General features: G+C 42.9%; 1 protein-coding gene across 1 annotated transcript in view; it reads left to right on the forward strand.

Moving 5' to 3' along the window:
• LOC138267494 (transcription initiation factor TFIID subunit 4-like) overlaps nucleotides 1-24,331 on the forward strand; it is a 1,241,721-nt gene that overhangs the window by 555,953 nt on the left and 661,437 nt on the right. Inside the window, exon 11 of the mRNA XM_069216487.1 lies at nucleotides 15,738-15,868. Within this exon, the coding sequence (XP_069072588.1) occupies nucleotides 15,738-15,868 (131 nt within the window). The remainder of the gene's footprint in view (nucleotides 1-15,737; nucleotides 15,869-24,331) is intronic.

The following is a 24,331-nucleotide window of genomic DNA, read 5'->3' on the forward strand; positions in this document are numbered from 1 at the left end:
GGTCATTTCAGTTGAAACTGTGATGTCTGTAATGGCAGTGCACTACCACACCATGCATACTCCTCTCTATGCCACTGCATTCCACAACACGCTACTCCACTCTACGCCACTCCATTCTGTGCAACTTTACTCCTTTCCACTCCGCACCACCCCACTCCACTGTACTCTTGCACTCTAAGACACTCCACTATACTCCAGGCCACTCTGCTCTACTCTGACACTCCACTCATGCCACTCAACTTTAGGTCACACTGTGCCACTTAACACTAGGCCACGCTACTTCTCTCTATGCCACTCCCCTCTGACTCTACACTACTCCTTTCTTTGCCACTCCACTCTACACTACTCCACTCGGCGACACCTTGCCCCTCTCTATGCCTCCCCACTGCACGCTACTCAACTCTACCACACTTTTCTAGACCTGGGATGAGTTAACAGACTTTAACCCTGCAGGATTCTGCTGATTTGAAAAAAAAAAACTCGGAGGATTTCTGCGGAGGTTGAGTTCTGTGACCCGAGGAGTCCTGAATGTGCCTGATCTCGGAAGTGCTAAGCATGATCGGGCCAGGCCCGACTCTGCTTAGCGCTTCCAAGATCAGGAGCATTCATGAGAGGACTGTAAGAAGTGAAAGCTTTTGTTTCAGGCCTCTTGTGCACATTCCTGTTCCGTGTGCAGTGCACGAGGGGCAGGTTGGTGCACAAGTGGCCTAAAACAGCAGCCTTCTTTCGCTGCCTAAGGCCCTAGGCTGAATTCAGGCCAGGGCCGTTTTAGTCCTTGTTTGTGCACCAGTGTGCACAATCATGAAAAACGATATGAGGACCTACCTGGGACTTCCAGGGGGTCCTCCTCACCTCGTCGTCTGACGACGAAGAGTCTGCAGCAGCTGTCTCCCTCTGGCCTTTTTTCTGGTGCGCGCCGCATCCCAGCTATGGGCTGCACAAAGCAAGCGCAGACTGTATGTGCTTGCCTGTGCAGTCCATAACTGGGCTGCAGCACGCACTGGGTGAGCTCTGCTCAGCTGGTGGGGCTAGAGGAGTTTTTGGACTAACTCTGCGCTTCAAGCGGAGCATAGAGTTCCAAAAACTCTGTTAGCTCCACCAGCAGAGCAGAGCTCCCCGCACACACCTACAGTTAACTCGTCTTTGCCCCTCTACTGTACTCCCGTCCATGCCACTGCTTGCCAATCCACAACACTTTACTCACTCTACAACACTTTACTCCACTCTGTGCCACTCCATCTACAACACTCCTCCAGTTTATGCTACTCCCTCTCCAACACTCTACTCCACTTTATGCCACTCCCTCTATTACAATTTACTCCACTCCCTCTACAACACTCTGTTTACTCCAGTGCCTCTAAGACACTTAGCTCCACTCAGCTAACTTTAGCCATGCTGAACAGCAGCCACGCCACGTTGGTGTACAGCATGGCTAAAACACATTGGCAAAGCCAGTAGCTGTTCCATAGGCGAAACTGTTGGCTTTGGCAATACTAGTTTTTAAAAGGTGGGTACACTGCCTACTTCTGCACAGATATACCACTTGAATGATGGATGAAGTGGAAGATTAGTTGAGGCTGGCAACCTGTGCTGAAACTATACAATCTTTAAAAGGTCCAGATTCTACCTACTCCTGCTAGGATGAGGGAACTCAAAATTTTGAGCAGGAATGTGCGTCCCAAGCCGCTGTCAGTCTTTCCAAGGTATCTCCTAGACAGTTTTTGTATTTGTAAATTTCAAATTTTCACTATAAACATGTGAAGCACCCTTTGGTTTTAGCAGCAGTATATCAAGAAGTAAATTAATAAAATACATTTTCCGGTTTCATTCTTGAATAGTTATAGTTTCAGGCAGTGGTTTAGCAAAGGTAGTATTTGCCCTAATGCAAGTGAGGAAAATCGCTGCCAGAACTAATTTTCTCTTTTTAAAAAACAGTAACATTTAGGCTGAAGTGGTCCCCCTCACTCCCCTGTACCTGATAATACGGGTAGTTAGGTTTCCGATTCGTTTTGTTCGTGCTTTTTCTTTGTATTCTGGCATTTGTAGTACTATTTATCCTGTTTTTAAATGGGGCCTTCCACTTCAATAATATACAGTAAAAAAAAACATAGAAGGCACGAACTACTCTGGCGTGGTCGTGGGAAACTTAAGATTCATTAATGATCTGTTATTTTGCAAGCGCTGCGTAGTGTAAAGCCATTCAATTATGGGATCAACAATTCCTGCTGGGAGTGGTTACCGCCAGTACCGAGTTTTAAGGTTCTCGCGCTGTGTTAGTATCAGTGGACGTCCTCTCTCGAGCAGCGCTGCTTCAATTAAGTGGAATGTCTACGTGAACGAGCGCTTCAGTGCCCCGCATAGGGGTGATGTTATACTATAGTACAATACAATACAATATAACCTGATTGTGAACGAGGCTGCCAATACCAACCTATTTGTCTTGCGTTTTAATGTTTAAAACAAAAATAAACAAAACAAAAATAATATATGATGCAAAGACGGTAGTTAAAGGCTAGATCTATCATCACTTGTACAAACGTCATCTGTATTGCACCACAAAGATTAAACTGATGTTACAAGTACTATGGCAAACATATGGAAAGCCTTTCTAGGTCTTTAAGGTGAACAAATGACCGTTACAATTCTTCATTCGTGACAGTCTACCTATTTTTTCAGAAAAAAATGCAGTGCTAATCAACCGACTTTTTAATGTTCTCTGGCCTTAAGAAAGAATAACGTAGTGCCCCCTGCTGGTGAATGGCAGTTTGCTGTTTCTGTAATGTCAGTGATTGACTGTGGAAAACCCATTGCTGACATAAAGCCATGGGTGATGCTGAAGAATGCCAGTTCATTTTAAATCACATCATTAAAATAACAGAAGTAAATATCAATATAAAACTAGTGTTCACTGAATCATCTTCATTGTTTAGACATCTGATGTAAGCATGAGCACTTCTTCTATACTTGGTATAAAGCTAGAGTTCCCGGCTTTGCCAAAAAAAAAAATGTTTTACTTGTTAGGTTTGTGTGCGAAGTTTTATTTGCAAAATATATAAAACTAGATCCCTATGATAATTTCGTCACTGGATTGTATTACCTTGCTGCATCTCCGAATTCTTAAAAAAAAAAAAAATACTTGAGTGACCTCGAACAGCATTTCTCATTTTTTTTTAAAACTTTGTTTATTGGTTTTCCATAGAGTTTGATAGTCATAAGTACATGCATACAGTTTTCTTTGCATATCAAATATACAAACTTGTTTTATGCATAGCGGAGGCATGTTTTTTCCCCAGTACAATAGTTCATGGGTCCCTGCTAAGGCCGACCTCTTACGTAGTCTATTGCCACCTCTTACTTACTCTCCTTCCCAGTACTCATCAGTGTGTCTTGTGTCGCCTAGTAGCCTCTACACTAGTTAAGCCATTTAAAGAAGAATAAGACAGCTTCTGAGAACAAAATATCAAAAACCACATATACTAACAATACAAAAACAACGATAAATACTAACAAAAACAAACTATGCGCGGGTTATAATATACGATTAGGCACATTTGGGTCCGGTCTTACTATTTTATCTAATTTACTCTGTTAGTGGTGTCAACTCCAGCATCTTCCCACCTCCTTTGTCTCTATTGTGCCTACCCCATTCTCATCGAGTGCTCCTAGCCCTTCCAACCTGGTCCCCTCTATTGTCTGTGAATCGTAGCGTCACGCATCCTGCTTCATGAATTATCCATCCCCGCCAGGTAGAGATGATCCCCCGGTTCAAACCCCATGTACTACTGCCCTCTCTTTCCCCGGCCCTCCCCTTCTCAAGGCGCCTCACTCCCTGTCCCCCAGGGTCACTGCCACGTCACTTTCAGGTGTCCCCTTGCTCCCCCGCCTCTGAACCTCCCATGCCTCCATTATTTCTGTCCATAATGGGGCTACAGATCTCCGCCGCACTCCCCTCGCCTCCTCTCCCTGCAGTGCCTGTTGTTCGGCCTGGGCCCATCTCGAGACATCATTCCTCCAGTCCGTCACTCTAGGGCCCGTCTGAGATTTCCATGCCATTGCAATTCGGCGTCTGAACAGAACCAGAGCTAAATCCAGAAATCTACTTCCTACTATCTTAAATGCAGGTCCATTGTGCAAACCAACCAAGCACAGTAGGGGGTGTATCCAGGCGCATTCCTACTTCCCCCCCCCCCAAATCCCTCAGCACTTCAGCCCAACCCCTCTGTATGCTGGGGCATTCCCATACCATGTGTCCAAAATCCGGGTCAGCCGCCTGACCTCTGGGGCAGTCTCTAGGACCCTTCCCCCCCATATATCACCCTAATTCTGAGTGGTGTGAGATACGTTTTATGTACATAGTTGTATTGGATATATCTAAACCGTGTGTTTCTTGACACCCTCCGGGGGTATGCTAGCACTTTCTGACACTCAGTGTCTGTCAATTCTCTGCCGCCTATCCCCTCCAATTTCGATCTAGGTGTCTGTAGGGTGACCAGTCACCTATCTCTCCCTCCCGTTAATATCAAATGTAGTATATCATATGTTTCTGGCTCTGCGTTCACTGTGGGCCATAATTTCCGAACAGCTAGTACCAATGTCTGATATGTCAGGAACTGACCACCTGAGACTCCGTCCTCCTCCACCATTCCTGCGAATGTACGTAGGACCCCCTCACGGAAGAGGTCCCCTAGCTTCAACACTCCAGCATGTGTCCAAGCCCTCAGCTGATTGCCGCTCAAGGTGCGGGCCGGCACTCCTAGCGGCATCGCAGTCAGCGGGAGCTCCGGAGAGTACAGTACCGTCACTCCTGTACGCCTAAAACTATTTTTCCAACAGGAGAGGGCCACTTTCAAAAGTACAGACCTCCTAGGTGGGAGACCACCAGCCCCCACTAATTCTGCTATGTGGCGTTCCAAAGCACCTCGTCCCCGTCTACAATCAGTCCTGTTCAATGGCACCCAGCGTGCAACCCATTTGAAGTTGGCAAGCCAGATAGTACAGTTCGAAGTCTGTGACCGCCAGGCCCCCCTCCCGTGTTGGTCAGCACATGATGGATAGGGACGTCTCGAACAGTATTACTCATCACATCTTTGTACTGGCGAGAAGGCACCTCTGAAATATAACTGCTGCAAAAGCAAATAATCTTTTACAGCATCAGATAACAAAAAGTCGTGTGCCATAGTTCCAATGAATTAGCATTAATGAACCCCGGGAAAAATAGGAAGATAAGCTATTGCCATAGGCTTGGGTAGCATTTTGAGACAGCAGCATGAGACCTGGCAATTGTCATTCTTCATAGTTAGAGATCCTTTAACCTCCATTGGTTGCAATTTAAATATGCAAAGCATAGCAGGATGTCTGTGGCTTTGTTTAATTTGATCTTAAGTTTTCCGGTACGGGGCACTAACAATGATCTTTGCGGGCTGGCACTTAGTTTTCTACATCAGGCATTTACTGCAATCAAAAGACACATATGGGAACGGTGGAGGAAGAGAAAAAAGAAAAGGAGCTATATATGGGAACAATCAGAAAGTTGCAAGAGTGAGCCTAAGGGGCAGGGAGCAGCTGTAAATGGACTAAAGAAACTCGAAATTGCTTGCACATTTAAATGCAGCAGCTGCCTGTTTCAAAAGAGAGCTTTGGGCACCAGCACGTTTTTATTTACTAGTTAAGCACTGGTCTGTGGCCCTTCTTGTAGGGACACAATAACTCACAAAGTACAACTCCTCCTCCCAACCCTGAAACACACACAATGTCTGATTCTGTTAACTAGTTGCTGTCTTGTGGTGATGTGGTTAGAACCTGGACGTGTCACTTGGAATCGTGTGACATCGTATAGTGTGATGTCACAGAATTCCAGGAGTGAGATGGTGAGAAGCGACGGTTGGTTGCGGTGTCTGTGCCCCTTTTCTACGATTATTGATCTTATTTGTTTTATTGAAATAAAGATACTCATCATAAAACGTATTCACGACGACTCATTTCAAGTGGCGACGAGTGGAAGGAACCAAGATGCTCAGGAACAGAAATGAACTCTGAATTTTCGAAGCGATTCTGGAACCAAGAGAAGTTTTGAAAATACAGATCGGGTGTTTATTACGGCAAGAACGGCAAGTACAGAAACTGCTGTGGAGGTGTGGGGGGCACAGAGTTTTCACGTCTAGAAGGCAGTTACGAATTAGTTTGTTAGCTGCAGCGCGAGACAATCTGAACCAGTTTAAGGCGCTCGTGCAGCAAACAGTGAAACAGACTGTCGCGCGCATGATACACACGCGCGCAAATTGTGTATTCAGGAGCTCGCGCGGCCAACATTTTAACAGCATGGTACACGCGTATTAATCGGGTACTTCATCGATTAAGGATCAAAGTTAAAGTTATTTAAGCAAACAGAAACTGTTTTTGGCACTTTTCTTGTCGGCCATCTTACATTGGGAAGAATATATGTTAAAACAAAAGAAGGGAAAGAAGATCAAATTTTTTTTTTTACACATTGGTTTTTGAAATACATTTTTGGAAGTATTTTTGTTTAGACATTTGCAACTTATTGGACAATGCAGAATATTCAACCACCTGCTCCTTTCTTGCAAGATCCCGGTGACCCTCCTCTGGAATGGAAACTGTGGTTGCGACCTGAAAGGAAAAAAAGTTTCATGTATTATTATTTAGGAGTTGAAGGACAAAATGTTTTTGATCATCTACCTCCGTACCAAATGGGTGAAGAAGAAGAGTTAGATGAATTTGACGTGGCAGTTGCACAGTTGGACAAACATTTTGTTAAAACCAAGAATATTGTAGTGCATAGATATACATTTTTTACCAGATCGCAAAATTCAAATGAAAGTATTGATTCTTTTATTACTGCATTAAAAGTATTAGCTGCAAAATGTGAATTTGAGAATTTCACATCTCAGTTGATTAGGGATCAATTGGTAGCAAGATGCTTTTCTAAGAAAATTCAGGAAAAATTACTTACGTGTAAAGATCCTTCTCTGGATAAAGCTATTGATATTGCCAAAAGTATTGAGTGTTCTCTGGAAGATGCAAAACAGTTGGAATCTTCCTAAGCAAATACAACAATATCAGGTGCAGTAACAAATATTCAGAGTGTTGACAATAAGAAGTTTTATTGTGTGGAGAAAAAACAAGATGGCTTTACGACACCTAGAACTTTTTCTACAGTTAAGTCTGGTCAGAAAACCTTCTGTTATAGATGTGGGGCTTCTTCTCATGTGTCTTCTTTCAAAAATTGTCCGGCAGTTGGCCAACAATGTAGGAATTGCAACAAAACTGGTAATTTTTCTCGAGTTTGCAGAGGTCCTCGGAAGAACAATGTCCGCTGTGTTCTTAATGATGATATGCAAATGGAACAACAAGACAAGAATGAGTTCGTATTGATGGTCAAAGAGTCTGGGCACACAAGTAACAAGTTGATTGTGGATCCTGACATTCTTGTATCAATAGAAGGGGTGGCTATTAAGTTGTTAGTAGACACGGGAGCCCGCATTACTATTGTGTCAAAAGATAAATATGATGAATTTTGGAGAGCGAAACCACTATGTAGTCCTGATGTTTCCACAATTGCTTTTGAAGGGAGTAGAATTGATCTACTGGGTTATTTTTATGCGTCACTAACCATTTATAATGAAACTATTCATGGGAAAGTCTATGTGGCTAAAAAGGGAATCAATGTCTTAGGATTGATTCACCAGGCTGAATTTAATATAGTTATCAAACCAGGACAAGAAATACCTGTGTATATTGAAAAGAACAGATCAAGCCATGTGAACACTATTGCAGAGGGGACAAGCATATGGCAACAGAAATTCCAAAGATTATTTCAAAACAAATTAGGAAAGATAACTAACTTTACACACACCATTAAACTTAAACAAAATGCAGTTCCTGTTAAACATAGATTAAGGAATGTACCTTTCAGTATAAGGACAGAATTGTCAAACCTGTTACAAGATTTGTGTGAACAAGGTGTAATAGAGAAAGTTGAGAGCACTTTGTGGTTGTCTCCAATTGTTTTAACTAAGAAGAGTTCAGGGGACTTAAGAATGTGTGTGGACTTGAGAAGCTTGAATAAGGAAATTTGGGTAGACAATTTTCCTTTACCAAGGATTGAAGATTTGATCACAAAAGTTGGGGTGTCTAGCTGGATTACAAAATTGGACTTAAAATCAGCTTACCATCAAGTAGAGCTTGATGCTAGTTCCAGACATTTGACAACCTTTGTCACACCTGATGGCACATTTCAGTTCTGTAGGCTGCCTTTTGGTTTAGCTTCGGCAGCGGCAGTTTTTCAGAGAGTTATGTCCAGCATGTTCAGTGATAATCCAAATGTAGTTGTCTTTCAGGACGATATTTTGTTTTTTTCGGACACCGAATTAGCACATGATAAAGTTTTAGAAAATGTTTTAAGCACATTAGAAGTTAGAGGGGTAACCTTAAGGGAAGAGAAGTGTGTGTTCAAGTCAAGGGAAGTTGAGTACCTGGGTCATATCTTATCTGAGCAAGGTATTAAACCAAAGCCAGGTTTAGTAAGAAGTATTTTAGAGGCACCTCCTCCTAAAACTAAAGAACAATTGTTGTCATTTTTAGGAGTATGTGAATTTTATGCGAAATTTCTGAAAATTTTTGCCAATACCACTGAGTGTTTTAGAGCTCTGCTTAGGAAAAATTTGATTTTTGCTTGGTCAGATGAGTGCAACAAAGCTTTTGAAAAAGTTAAACAAGACATCATTAAAGCACCAGTGTTGCGATCTTTTACAGAAGGTTTGCAAACAGTGGTTACGGTGGATGCTTGTGAATATGGTTTAAGTGCTGTTTTAACACAAATTTCAAGTGATGGTTTTGAAAGGACTATAGGGTTTGCATCGAGAACCCTACGCTTAGTGGAGCGCAAATACTCAGTGATAGAGAAAGAACTGTTGGCATGTGTATGGAGTGTTGAGAAATTTAAACCATATTTGTGGGGCAGACAATTTATCTTAAAAACAGATCATAGGCCTTTGGTAGACATATTATCAGGGAGAAAGATTAAACGTTCTACAGCTAGAATTGCTAGGTTATCTGCCAAACTATTAGAATTCAATTTCTCTGTTGAGTATATACCTGGTGGGAAAAACAGTAGGGCCGATTTTCTGTCTCGATTACCGATCAAAGAGGATGATGAAGAAGAGTGGGAAACAGAGATTGAAGAATGTTTTGTAGCTTACATTTCTGAAGGTTGTAAATCTTTAGATGAGGAAAGTTGGATTGAGTCAGTGAAGAAGGATGACTTATTAAGTGAAGTGATGTGTTTGGTGAAGTCTGGATGGCCCAAAGAGAAAAATCTTTCACCGGATCTTCAACCATTTTGGAAGGTGTCAGATGAATTATCTATTGAGGGTGACAAATTGGTGAGGAGTGATAAACTTATTCCTCCTGAAAGTATGAGAAGGGATTTAATTGTTAGCGCTCATTCTGGTCATTTAGGTGCGACCATCACGAAGAGGAAGTTGAGATCAGATTTTTGGTGGCCCAGAATGGATAAAGAGATAGAGGAGTATGTAAGGAGTTGTACTAAGTGCTCCATGAGTGACCAGGTTTTGATCACTGGGAGAGAGACAGATTCTTTTGTGCCATCTCCAGCTAGAGCTTGGCAAAAGCTAGGTCTAGATTTTTTGGGTCCGTACCATGTATTACCACCTGATATGAGGTACTTTATAGTCATAATTGACCATCTTTCAAGATGGGTTGAGGTAGAATTTGTCAGGGCTCCTACCACACAAAGTGTTATCAATTGCTTAAGGAACATTTTTATTCGTGAAGGTTTTCCTGAACAAATCTTGACTGATAATGGTGTTCAGTTTGTTTCATCAGAAATGGTACAATTTCTAAATAAATGTGGTATTAGACACATTAGAACACCTTTATATCATCCTCAAAGCAATGGAATGGTCGAGAGGTTTAACCGAGTTTTAGTGGATTGTGTTCAAGCTGCATGTAGAAGCAATGTGTCAGTTAATCAAAGTGTTAAAGATCTGATTTGGTCTTATCGCACGACACCACATGTAGCCACTGGGAAAAGTCCTTTTGAACTCATGAGGGGCAGAGTTGCCACTACTGAATTATGCCCGTTCTGGATGGTCAAATTGTTTCATGAAGGGTCGGATGTAAAAAAAATCTGGCAAATAGCAGAGACCAATTCGAATACTAGAGGACAAAGGAAATTGTGTGGGTCACAAGACAAAAGTGATGGACTGCATGTTGGAGATTGGGTGCGGGTAAAGAATCCTTTGTTGGTTAGGAAAGGTATGTCAAGATTCAGGGATTCTCTGCAAATTCAAGAATTGCGTAGGAATGCAGTGAAATTGTCAGATGGTACTTGATGGAGTACTACTAGAATAGCTTTGGACCCCACCATGAAAATGCAGGGCACAAAAAAACAATTAATGATCAAGGTTCCGGCAGAAACTGAGAGAGGATTTTGGGAAGAAAAGTGTGAGTTGGATATAAACCTGCAAAATTTCGAGATTGTCATGACGTAAAAAAAAAAAAAATGTGTATGATCTATAGAGCTTATCTGTATATGACATGTTTCTTATGAATTATTTTGTAAGGCGGTATATCTTAAATGTTGTTTTTTATGTTGTTTTTATTTATAGAGTTTTATGCTTAATGTTTAACCTATATATTTATTTTGGATATAGCTTTCAAAGGGGGGAAGAAGTGTGGTGATGTGGTTAGAACCTGGACGTGTCACTTGGAATCGTGTGACATCGTATAGTGTGATGTCACAGAATTCCAGGAGTGAGACGGTGAGAAGCGACGGTTGGTTGCGGTGTCTGTGTCCCTTTTCTACGATTATTGATCTTATTTGTTTTATTGAAATAAAGATACTCATCATAAAACGTATTCACGACGTCTCATTTCATGTCTTTTCTGTAATCCTTGCCATGGGGAGGTGTGGAACCGACGAGTGACAGGTCTACCCCGGGGACACAATATGGTGGCAGGTGTAAGCACATTTCAACAAGATAAATTGGTCAAAATATGACAAAATGTAAACACTATGTGGAGAAAAGAACGTGCCACCAAGACAAATTTGTTTCAAGCTCAATTTAAGAAAAACAAGGTTAGTCGTAGGGGACCAATGCAAACTCAACATCCGCCAGCAATCGCCCGCAGCATTCTCCTTGCCTGACTATTCCATCCCCACATTCTACTCCCATTGTAGCTATCCTACATTTCGATCACTACAATTTTTCTACCCCCCAAAAAAAAAAAAAAATTCTGACTAACACAAAATTACTAATGCTACCTTTCATAGTGCTATACCAATTACACATTGCAGGAGCTACATTTCTTCATTTAACCAGATCAATAACATTCACATTAGATTACTATTGCTCAGCGTTCCTTGACAAATTCTTCGAGATTCCCAGGTAATCTCTTTTCCCTTTGACTTCGTCGAAGAGGTATACCATCAGTGGTCGAAACACACTTATTTGCATTATGACCAGAGTCCGCATGTATATCAAAATGAATATCAGGACTCACAACTAGTTGCAACTCGGAATCACTGCCCAGCAAATACCCCTCGATTTCATCATTGTTTTCACGCATGTTGATTCCTTCACACACACTCACATGCCGCAGATTATGTATCTTACCATCCTCAAGCTTGACCGCTCCATCCAGTACCTTCACTGTTTTAGTAGGACTTGACCAACGGGCTGCCCCATTGTCTATGAATCCATGATTCCTCACATGCACATATTGCCCTGCAACAAGTTTAGGCAGGGTTCTCCTTCTGTTGACTCTACTCAGCACATGACCTTTGTGTTTTAGACACATGTTCCCTAATTAGATCATCACTATTGGTCAACCCCTACTCCTTTTTTTTAAATTCTTTAACCACCCTGGAAATAACTTGGAAGACTGTTTCCTTCCCCTTAATAACTGAAATGGGGTTTTCCTGTCACCGAATGGGGCGTAATTCTATTAGATAGTAATATACTCTGAAGAGCCTTCTTTCATGACAGGTTAGATTTCAGAGCCAACTGTATAGCTTCCTTAACTACTCTATTGAACCTTTCGACTTGACCATTTCCCTCTGGATGATATAATGACACCTGTAGGTGATTCACACCATAAGTTTTGAAGAAGAATTCATTTTACTAGATGTGAGCTGCACACCATTATCCGTTACTTAAGACTCAGGAATCCTTTCCCTGGAAAACACATCCTCTAAAAAGTTGATGACCACATCCGTGGTCACATTGCCAACAATATGAAATTTTGGCCACTTAAAATAATAATCATTAAGGACAATGGCATACGCCTCTCTGGATGCTAAGGTGGCAAAATGCCCCATAAAGTCAATTGTTACCTTCCTCCAAGGTCCTTCAGGGAATTTGACCATCTGCAGAGGTACTACCATTGGCTTGACACACTTGTCGCTTGCCTTGCATGCATTGCATTTCCTCACCCAACGGTCAACCATACTATCCACCAAAGCTTTCCTTAATTTTCCTTCTTTTACTTGCTATACCACCATGCCCTTCATGTCCTAACCTGACAATAAGTGCACATATGCCATAAAGAGGTACTATTTTACCCACCCTCAACACAGTGTTATTGCATTTGGATAACTCAAAATGTACTACATTCCCCTTGAAGCTGCCGCTCAGATGACCACCCCTCAAAAGAAATTCCTTTACCTTTGCTAAGATTCCATCTTTTTGCATTTTCTTGATCCACTTATCCTTGGAAAACTCTAATTCGTTCCCATGATCTTCAATAAATACCATATCGTCGTACGGAAGTGCCACATCACACTCATTATCATCCACTTCCTCACAATTCTCATTTGTCAAAGGCAACCGTGATAATTCATCTGCCACCCGATTATCTTTCCCTGGCAAGTGCATAATCTCATAATGGTACCTTTGGAGTTTAGAGGCGAGTCTCGCTAACCGGGGGGTAAGATTTCTCCCACCTCCAGGGCTCAAGATATTTACCAAAGGTTTTTGGTCCGTACATATCTTAAATTTGCGACCCCACACATATATCCTAAAACGTTGCACAGCCCAAGTCGCCGCTAGTAATTCCCTTTCAATAACAGAGTAGTTCCTCTCTGCTTGTGTTAGAGTACGGAATGCATATGCGACCACCCACTCATTCCCATTCCTTTTTTAGGCTAAGACATCACCCATGCCATGCCCACTAGCATCCACAGAAATGATAGAATTTGCATCTTCATCAAATGTTCTTAGGTATGATGCATTTACAATTTCTTTTTTAAGTGCTGCAAATTCTTCAGTATGTCTCTGTCCCCACCAAAACATTGCATTTTTCCTTAATAGCTCTCTAAGTTTCTCAACCTTGGATGTGTAATTTTCTACGAAACGTGCATAAAATTCTGTCAACCTTAAGAAGGATACCAACTGTTCCTTGCTCTTGGGTTCTGGAGCATCGCAAATGGCTTTCACATGGCTAATTTTCGGACGAATGCCTTCCTTGAAATTACGTGATCCAAATATTTCACATGTTGTTTCCCAAATTTGCCATATACTGGTCAATTGATTCATCTTCTTTTTGCCCTCTTGATTAAAACTCATATCTTTCCATGACTACGTTAATTTTTCTACCATACCTTTCTTGTAACTGTTTGAGAGCACATTTATACACATCTTCCTCATCAACGTTGTTCAACTTTGGCAGATTTTAAAATTCTCTAAGACCTATTGCACCTAGTCTTTTCTTTAGTAAGAACAAATGTGTTTCCGGTATACATTCCCCATCCTCTAATACTTCCACATATGCCTCAAACAAATCCAACCACAATTCCGATGGTATGGGTGGGTCTCCATGCTTAGATAAAAAGAAAGATGGTGGTTGGATGCTAAACATATCTATCCCCCTATAAGAAGTAAATCAATAAAACTCCACGTTTAGCCACAATTTCCACTGCCCCAAGTATGTGAGTGTGGCCAGTGCGTGTCACCCCTTAAAAAAAATATTTTCCGGGTTTTGGGTGTGCGCGTCACCGAACGCACAGCGTCAAAGTAAATGGTTGTACCAATTGCCATACAACCCATCTGATGATTGATGATCCTTCAGTAATTAAAGGTGTGTGTGTCACCGAACACGAAGGATAGAAGGGAAAGTCAGAGTGAATATCCTTATCGATTGCCGTACAACCAAAGCTGTAAAAATGAATCCTCCCAAACAACAAAGATGGCCGCCAAGTTATAATCTTACGTTTTGTCCGTAGGCATTGGGGCTTCTTTTTACGCAGAATGTGCTTGACTGAATGCATCAAACCCTCATGCACAGCTCCACGCGCTAAGTGCACGTCACTGTACGAGTCAATAAATGCTTGCGCACAGCTCCACGCACAAGTTTATCGTACCTGCATTTCCAAAATGTACTCCTCGAACAAGTATGATCACTACCGCCGAAAACCGCCTCCTCTGAATCTTCTTCTCCTTCCGGGAAATGTTTTTGTTCATGAAGTTTGCCGGCAGAATTCAAACGCAAAGTAGACAGAGTTATATGACTTTAAAGTGGCGCTGCTTCTCTCCCGCTCGTCACCATTGTGCAGAAAAGAACGTGCCAGCAAGACAAATTTGTTTCCAACTCAATTAATAAAAACAAGGTTCGTCGAAAGGGAGCAAAGCCAACTCGACATCCTCCCGCATCTGCCCCGCAGCAGTTGCCTCCCACAACATTCTTCTTGCCCAACCATTCCATCCCTACATTCTACTCCCATTGTACCTATCCAACATTCTGTTCACCACACACTATTTTATCAGTGCTGGGGGATTGGAGTTCTCTCCCAAGGTTTTCTTTGGTGGCAATTAAGAGGCACCTTACAGCACTAAAACACTGGTTCTTTAAGATTGGTAGGATTTGAAGATTATTTGGAGTGTTTAGGGGCCTATGTCATAGTAGTATTTAGGGGATCTTGTGAAAATGATAGTTTTGTAAAGGGATGTGTGCACCACATTTCAGAACTGCATTGGTTTCTTTTTCAGTGATTTTTGAGTTTTTGAATGGACAAAAATCAGGCTATTAGTATGAGGAAGAACCACAATGGGGATTTGCTGTGGCTTTGGTGCTACATTGGGAGATTCCTTTCCCCACTCCGCTTGGAAAAAACACACAATTTTGAGAACATGTTTAATCTCGGTCCTTTTGCTGTTCTTTAGATTATTTAAATTAGAGGTTTGATCGCAGTTGAGTGAGGGCTCAAGGGAGGTCGCTTTAAGAGTGAGTCAGTGATATCCTGGGAGCCATTTGAGACTGAATATCTTGTGGGCCAGAAAGCAGAGGCTCGAGTTGTGGCTGTACCTTATTGGAGTACCACCTCTGGTGCCGGCCCACAGCAGTGCCCTTCCTCTTCCTGTGTCCCTCATCTATCCAGTTCTGCAGCTTACTATGTGTTTGTGCCAACCCGGACGTTGCACACAAAGTACCTTTAACTCTGTCACAGAGCTAGGTGCACATGAAGTATTACATTTCTCCTGTAGAGGCTATGTACAAATGCCATTGTTCGCCTGAGAATATGTGCGTCGCTGGTTTGCAAAAATGTTAAAATCAGGGAATGATAATCTTCTTTAAGACTGCCTGTTTGTTAGAGGGTTTTCCCACATTAACTGGGGTAAAGGGTACTGGAGATACCTCTGTTTGTGCAGGCTGACTTGAAAGATGGTCAAACACTTGAGACTGTTTATTTTGTTTTATAGCTAAAAGGTTTGGTGTGACGGATGTACCAACTGAGGTGGTCACCTTTATTTCGGTCGCAACACAGCTCCGATTGCGAGCAGTAGTCGAAAGAGTGACTGTGATAACAAGGCATCGGATGGAATCCTACAAGGTACGCCCGGTTACATGCCCTTACTGCATCAGATAAACTGAAATGAGAAGAATATCACATGTACAATAAATACCTGGCTTGTGCGTGTTATTGCTTCGAATGAGTGTTCTACAACAACACATTTGTCAAAGATTTTGCGAACGTGCTATAACAGTGTTTTCTTGACATGTATCATTACAAACATCATCCTTTCATAAAGTGAATTCTGTGTTTGTCGTTCACATGTGCCAGCTAACCAGTCCTGTGATAGCAGCTTGAATGTATATGTTGAAGAATTGTAATTCAAAGAGGCACTTATGACCAGGGACATCAGAAATCACATCACCGTCTGATTGTCATCTGAATCTCTGAGATCATTATTGATCGCAAAACAGACTAGGATCTGATGAGAACATTTCTAATGTTCTTACCCCAGTTCAAAAAAAAGTCTGTCCAATTGTACATGCTTATTACCAATGCCTAAAAATTGAAATATATATTTTTTTTAAAGCAGTATACAATCCACCAATTTACCTTCAATGTCTACCACTTGGAAAACGTTAGTGTTTCCGCACCTTAAAAGCAACAGTTGTGGTCTTTCTTTATGACATTAAACTGTCACAACATAACTATAAATTACCTAAATAATTTGTAAAGTGCTATGCCTTCTCCAAGTTATTTAACTTTCAGGGTGTGATAACCTTTCATTACACACGCGCATTTAAAGAAAATTCCACCCTGTGGGTAGTGAGGTGTGTTTCCTGATTTACCAACAGTTATGTAATACATTGTTAAAGGTGCCCATTAAATCACTACATTACTCTCCGACTCCCAGATGCCCCACCGGGCTCACACGGTTGAACTCATTGGAGTTGACAGAGTCCCTTGCAATGGTGCAACCTGTGTTGCAGTTTCTCTCATTTCCTGATTGATGCATCGTTCAGTAGAATCAGCAAATGCTGGTTTGGTAGGTGGGATATTCTGCATCTCTTTCCACTATCTCATGTTTTTGCATCATAAGGGATGCCAGTACAAACTGCACCCTCCCATGAAGTACCTTACTGGGGAGAGTATCCAGGCCAACCTGGTGATAGAGTAGTGTGAGGTGAGTTGAAGGCATCTAGGGTTTTTGTGGCCAAAATGTACTCTGGCTAGGCTGGCAGGGTTACAGGTATGTGGTTGCGTGGTAATACGAAGAGGCAGGAAGGTGTCTCAATGTGGGACTTGGTAGAGGGCTGCCAATATGGGTTCAGAGTACCAGACTCCCTGTTGCTTTGAGCAGTCTTTCTTAATGACGTACAAAACCCCTGCTCTAATCCAGATCATCCCCCACCAAGGCAAAAGATGAGTACCACATGTGCACCATTTGACCCGTCCATTTTTAGGTCTCGCCTAGGCAGTGCACGCATTGCCTCTTCGAGGCGTGGTGTATCTCATCTGTGGGCTCAGATCATGCCCATGTCTTGTAATTCGTTCCTTTGTGTCCTTCGAAAATCCTGGATTTTCTGTGGGCAATCACTTACATTTGTCCCTCCTTTTGGTGTGTTGCTCATGACCATGAGGACTGGCCCTGTTACCTGTAGCCTTTCACTTCTGCCGATGTGTTTTATGTTCACGCACAATTTTTTTCTTTTGGCGGTGAGCCTCTGGGAGCAGCAGGCGGCTGAAGCAGTCTAGTAGCTGAAGCACATATAGTATTTACTGCATGTTCTAGGCACCTTGTGTCTCTGTGTCTTGCTGTTAATTTGTTTTCCTGTGGAGGGTACACCATAACTTAATTCCGGGCTATTTCTTTGTCTCTCTCTCCTCCTCCTATTGTGGTGTTTACCTTCGGTATTTTGTTTAGATTGCTATTGTTTAATTTTATTTGTTTCCATCAGCATATTTTATGGGGGAACTGGGAGAGCAGACAGCCAGACTCGAACCTGGTTCCTCAGTCCCAAAGTCATCAGCTCTGTACCCTACGCCACACCCTCTTGTAATTCTGAACAAGCACTTTCCACTGGTGCTCATGTTTTGTTTGGCGTGCGGTGCCCGCTTCACTCCGTCCATGTTCTTTTCCTCTGCACACCACCCCTCCCTATCTCCCCTGCAGCCTTGGCATTCCTGTTTCCTGGGATGACAAGGGCTCCGTGCACGCTGTGTTCCCAGGCAAGTGTTTTTTTTTTTTTAACTACTTCACCCCCCCAATCTCATTCAAACCCACCCATTTTTCCCTTCCTTGTCAGTGGAACATATCTTTCATCTCACTCCTAAGACCTAACTTACATTACAGTCTCCTAGAAATGCGCTCCACCCTCTTGCATTCATTTAAGCTGCGCAGTAGGCCCCAGCAATGGCATCTCGCTTTAATCAGGAACATGGACCGGGGGTTTATATAAAAACTATAACCATGATAGGCTCCCTACAAGCGTGTGTCAGTTACAGCAATAAAACTGTACATTCAGTGGGCAGTGTCACGCCGAGGGAGTAAAATTTCAGTTCTAAGAAGCCACATGGCTCCAAGCAAAAGAGATAGCTAAAACCTGATGGGTAGCTGACCTACGAATGTGAAGAGCGATAGAATAACTATGAACTCCTAGTAATCTACAGGCAGGAGCAAGCCAATTACTGCGAGGCACTATGTAGGAAGGGCAAAGAAATAAAACATGGGGTAGATTTACAATGTGAGCGTTGCATGCTGGGCAGGCCGATGATCCCCCAGGCGATTAGTTAGAAGTGAACGATCTTAATGGTTGAGCCGTCAAATAAAACTGTAAATTAAGCTTCCTATACTTAGGGGACAGAATCACATCCCAGGATGCCTCATATCTACACACATCTTTATAATCATGTGACAGCTTGGAACAACCTGCTCCACGCTGCTCATCCGAGTCTACCACCCCCAATAGTGTTTCTTCAAATCCCTCTTGGAAGGAAATGAGGCAACATCTGGACAGTCCCAAAGATCGCACAAACCAAGCAGGTGCAGTGAATCTTTAATATTTCTGAGCCAAGGAACGATAAGAAAATGATCGGCTTTCAGCACAACCTGGAGAGCTGCAGTATAGGGGTGGTCCAGAACCGGGTACAATACAGGAGGGGACGCAAGCGAGCTTTGGACCCTATTCTCTTTATGCCCAAGTCCATGAAGAGAGGGAACAACTGAGTACTCTGAGGAAGAGAGGCAAGGTTCCTCACAAAGTTGTTTTCAGTTGAGGATAGTTCTTGGACATTAGAATAGCCCCATAATTCTGCACCATAAAGGGCGGAGCCCGTGGCCCTGGCCTCATAAACCTGAAGTGCTGGATGAATAGGTTTAGTATATGAAGGAGCAAACTCCTTGAGCAAAGCACCAGTGATCTGTTTTGTTTCAATGCCACTTGGCAGTGTGTGGCTTCCAGGACATATTGTCTGAGATTGTTAAACTTATATAGCTGAAATACTTCACCATCTCCAGTAGGATGCCTCTAAACACAATGTTCCCTTTAAATGAATTATGTGGTTTATAGAGCATCAGTTTCGTTATAGAAGTGTTGATCTCCAGTCCCCTAGTAGAGCAGAACTCCTTGAAATGAGTTAGAGTTTTCTGTAAACCACTCAGGTCTTGGAGATCAGAAGCTTGCTGTCCGCAAATAACAGGACGGGAACTTTAGCTGCCCCTAAAGAAGGCACATCTGTCTCTACCAAGAAAGGAGCAATGTCATTAATAGATAATGAGAATAAGGTGGGGGCCAGGACACAGCCTTGCCGTACACCCCTTGACACTGAAATGTTGTCAGTTTCGACACAGATTTGGTCACCTCACCGGATATGGGCATAATTATCTTCATGGAGGTGTATAAGTTTTGTGAGGATGTAGGGAGGCATTGCCAAATTTGAGAGAACCTTCCACAACTTTGCGCGGGGTACTACATTGAACGCTGATTTTAAATCTACAAATGCATCATAAAGATTCCCTCTACAGATTATAACCATTTTCCAGTACAAAAGTAATAACCTAAAGACTTGGTCTATGGTAGAAATTTTCCTATGAAAACCTGCTTGTAGTGGGCTAAGGATGTCAAAATCCGACATCCAATTCTGGATCTTCCCCAACAGACATTGACAAAAACCTTTTTAAGCAATCTAACCGACTGATGGGTCTTGAAGATCTCTCGCCCTTCTTCTGAATAGATACAACATCAGAACCTTTCCACGAATCGGGAATTGGAGCTCCTGCCGCTATTGCATTGGATAAAAAAAGGATATAGCTGGACCAAGCATCAATATCAGTCAAAAACAAGTCAGCTGGATTCCCATCAGAACCAGATGCCCTGCCACGCTTCACTGTGCCAAGTGAATGGACCACATCAGAGAGTGTAAACAATTGGGTAGTGGCAGAGCTAAATTGGCCAGAATGGGCAGAGAAAGCCCCATGAGGCTCTCGAGCTGAACTAGGAAGATCGTCAGGATACAGTTGGCTAAAATAATCTACCCAACGTGAGGCGGCAATATTTGTTGTTATATTCAATGCACCCGTGTCGGGGCCCCATGCAACCAAAGACCAGAACTTTCGAAAGTCCTTCTCAAGTGAAGCATCTTTTAACGCTACCCACCACCGTTCATCTCGTTCACGTTTAGCTTTGCAGATGGCCGCCTTATAAGGCTTCCTGGTCGTGCGAATGGAAACTATATTCTTAGATTTAATGGCATTAGCCAATAGTCCATTTATACCTGACATTTTTTTATTAAACCAGGGATGTTTTCCTTTGGGTCTGCTACTACCAGGTTTACTGGCTACAAACAAATGTGCTGCAATACTCTCAAAACAAGAGATGTGAGATGTTTTCAATTGAGCATTGTTAGTTATATGAGCAGCTTCTGTGTGCGTTAACAAGGTCTTGAAAACAACATTCACAGCACTTAAGATAACTGGACGAGCTACTACCTGACACAATTTGAAGTTGCGTTTATCATTCGTCATACTGATGTCTGTCATCAGTGTGGTAGAGTTAGTGGATAAAAATGATTGGTTACAAGGAACAAGAATTTGAACAGTTAGCTGATTGTGGTCACTCTCTGTCCTCTCAATGACCGTCATGTCAATGACAAAAGGCCTCAGTCTTACATCAACAAGGCAGTAATCAATTCTACTTGTGTGGTTGACTTTGTTATATGTGTGACAACCCTTTGCGTCTGATCTATTCCTGCTGTTAGGGGCCCTAAGGCCAAATTCGATGGTCATGGCTTTTTGGTGAATGGCTACTTGTGACCACCTGTTAATGGGGGGAACATCTAAGGAAGGCAAAGACCACACCTGATCTTCCTCCGGCGTGATGCGGAGATCATCCCAATCAAGAGGCTTGAAAGTGACATTAAAGTCACCTGCCACAATAAGTTTAAAATGCCGGGGACACTGCCTAAGGAATGTTTCCAGTGTAAGAAGAGTACATGAAACCCGACCCCTCTTGCAAAAACATTAATAATAATTACTCCTAAATTTGGCCCAAATTGTAGCTGGATGCCTAGTATGTCAGGAGAGTAAATAGATAACTGTTGAATGCAGTAGTTTAATGTTGTTTTAACCCAAGTGGTTAAACCGCCAGAGTGTCTGCCCCTCTTGCTAGGGAGTGGTGAAATGCAGAAATTCAGCTAGCCAGAACTAAAGATCGGATCCAGGGCCCATGTCTCCTGGAAAAGACCAATGTCATAGTCCTCAATAAATTGAGTGCAAGCAGGTAAGGAGATCTTAGCTCAGTCCTGCCACATTCCAAGAGACAAGACGCACCCCGGCATGTTGAAATGCTGATGGCAAAGTAGATATAATAGCGGCCTGGTTATCTGGCTTATTCGGAATTTCCTACCAAAGAGAACAGTCAAAACTAAGTATGCCAGTAGGATCAGGGTAAGTCACCAGTGCAAGCAGAACTGATTGTATCATGTAAAATGGAAACCAGGGTAGATGTGGGCGAGAACTAGATGCCAACAAGGAATTCGAATCATGAGTGCTGAGAAGTATAGATGTATCTCGATCAGCTATAACCAGGGGAGAGAGTGTAGATAGTATCAGCGAGGGAGTAAAGAGGTCGAAAGATGGGTCAAATGACACTCGAAGTCAGTCATTTTTGTATAATCCTAATGAACTGTTCCTTGGGTGAGAAGCAGATTGAGGCCTTGGGGTAAGCGGCAAACCTGGAATATTTGAACCGGATGCTAGAATGCCTTGGTGCACAAGCTCTTACATCTAAAGCCACCAGGTCATCCACCATACTCCTGTCCCTGAGTGTCCGTTCAATCATGCATAATGTGTATCATGATCAGTCCTCCTAACTGCCCCAATTATATCATCACGAATCACAGAATGACAGCCTCTCACGTGGCGTAACCAATTAATCATTTTGTTTTTGACAGATTCTCCACCTTTCCTGCATGCTGCAGGATGCAACTTAGAAACATTAGCCATCATGACCGTGTTGTCAGGCAGATATAAGCCCACTAGCAGCTAGATGTGAAACACAATTGGATGCACCATTATCCAGATGCCTGGAAGACTGACAGTAGTCTACTGCGGCGGAACCTGCTGCCGCCGACTTCCTGACAGTACAAGAACTGCTGCGACTAAGACCCTGCTGAAGATCCCCCAAGCTGCAATCAGCTGGCCATTGGCCAAAACAAGGTATGGGGCTAGTGTTAATGCGACAATAGGTAGGGAAATAAATCTTCTTAAAAGTTGGCAAGGACAATGTAGATAACGCAGCAGATGAACCAAGAGAGCAGGTTCAAGAATATGAGCACTCTCCAGAATAGTCTTCCCTTCAGAAGGTAACTGCTGCTTAACAATAGAGATTAAGGTGGTCACCATGAATTTAAGCTCAGCCACCTCAATTTTTAGATCTTGTATATAGGAAATGTACTGAGCCTGAGCCTGATTGAAAGCAACATTTGTATCAGCAATCTCAACTGTCGGGGCACTATGAAGGGATCATCATGTGAGTCTAGAGTGGCACTTAAAGGACTAAAACGATTGCTGCAAGGCAAGGTGTCGCTATCAGCAGATTGCAACACATCAGCCCAGTGTGACGAAGTGCAAGCAGCAACATGACCCACTCCTTCATCACCTTCAGGCGCCAAACCCTGCGGCTCCCACTTTTTAAACATGTTGGGAAATTTCCTGTGATTCGCCCCCAAGTTTAGGGAGTGCTAACTCTGTGCGCGTGGGGGAGCATTGTCTAAAGGAGAAGTCAATATTTCCTCGCATTCTACCAATAAATTATCAATCCTTTCCAAAATGCAGTTAAACCCTGCATTCTTTATAGTTTTGCAGGTTTTCTTTTTTACTAGGGCTGCCCTACCGTCTGTCGGCTTCCTTTCACCCATACACAAAATAGTGTGTAAGTAGTCCTTGGTTAAGCAACCAAGCCAATGTCACTCCATCCCACTACGATGTAACAGCCACAAGCAGTATCTACAAGATCCTCCTAATAGAAAGTTAGGGTGGTGGCCCAGCCCAGCCTCCTCCGGGCTCTGATGCGGGTGGACGGGCCTGCCCTTGGCCTGGTGAAGGAAAGCCTACAGGGGCAGTCAGAGATATGGAGTCCCAAAATTCAGCGCGTCCTGCACCGCTGAGATCTTGCCAGCACTATATAGCACAGGTCAGCACCTCAAGTGCATGCAGCTGGGCAGGTGACTGGCTGCCTCCAGGGACCAAGGGCATTCTGGGATATGGAGTCCCAAAGTTTAGCGTGCATAGCGTCGCGGATATCTTGCTAGCGCTATATAGAGCATGTCAGCACCTCAAGTGCAGGCAGCTGGGAAGGTGGAGGGCTGCCTCCAGTGGCCAAGGGTAGTCTGGGATATGGAGTCCCAAAGTTCAGTGAGTCCCGCGCCGTGGATGTCTTGTTAGCGCTATATAGGGCACGTCAACACCAAGTGCAGGCAGCTGGGCTGGTGAAGGGCCGCCTCTAGGGGCCAAGGGCAGTCTGGGATATGGAGTCCCAAAGTTCAGCGTGTTTCCTAATTATTTCACAACCCAGTAAATGCTGTTATGTGCATTCTTTGTTTTGGATTCCCCTAAACGGTTACTTCAGATCCAAATTAAGGATAAATACCGCTGTTGAGAGAGGACCAAATTATGTGGCCTGTTTGATCAATTCATGTGGCAAAAAAAAACCATTTATTCATTTACCATGCCAATAGCTTTTACTCAAGCAAATGTGAGACCTATTGTATTTCAAATGCTTGTTTTTCTTACGTTTAGCCCCCCCCAACATATTGTCCATGCCTATAAGATTTCAAATGAGGATTGTGTACATTTTATGTTGTCCATTGGTAGACGCTAGTGATGGGTATTGTTTCCCTCCACCTGTCCCTGCCACCCAAAGACAAGGACTGTGGCTTCTTTTTCACAGGTGGTAGACCATAATGTCTGCTCCCCTTGCAAGTTACTGCCTATTGCATGTTTGTAAAGTACCGCAAAATTATGTGATACCTTTCAGGGATGACCTCTGCATTGGACCAATGCAA

The sequence above is a fragment of the Pleurodeles waltl genome, chromosome 12 (genome assembly GCF_031143425.1).
Source record: "Pleurodeles waltl isolate 20211129_DDA chromosome 12, aPleWal1.hap1.20221129, whole genome shotgun sequence".
Lineage (NCBI taxonomy): Eukaryota > Metazoa > Chordata > Amphibia > Caudata > Salamandridae > Pleurodeles > Pleurodeles waltl.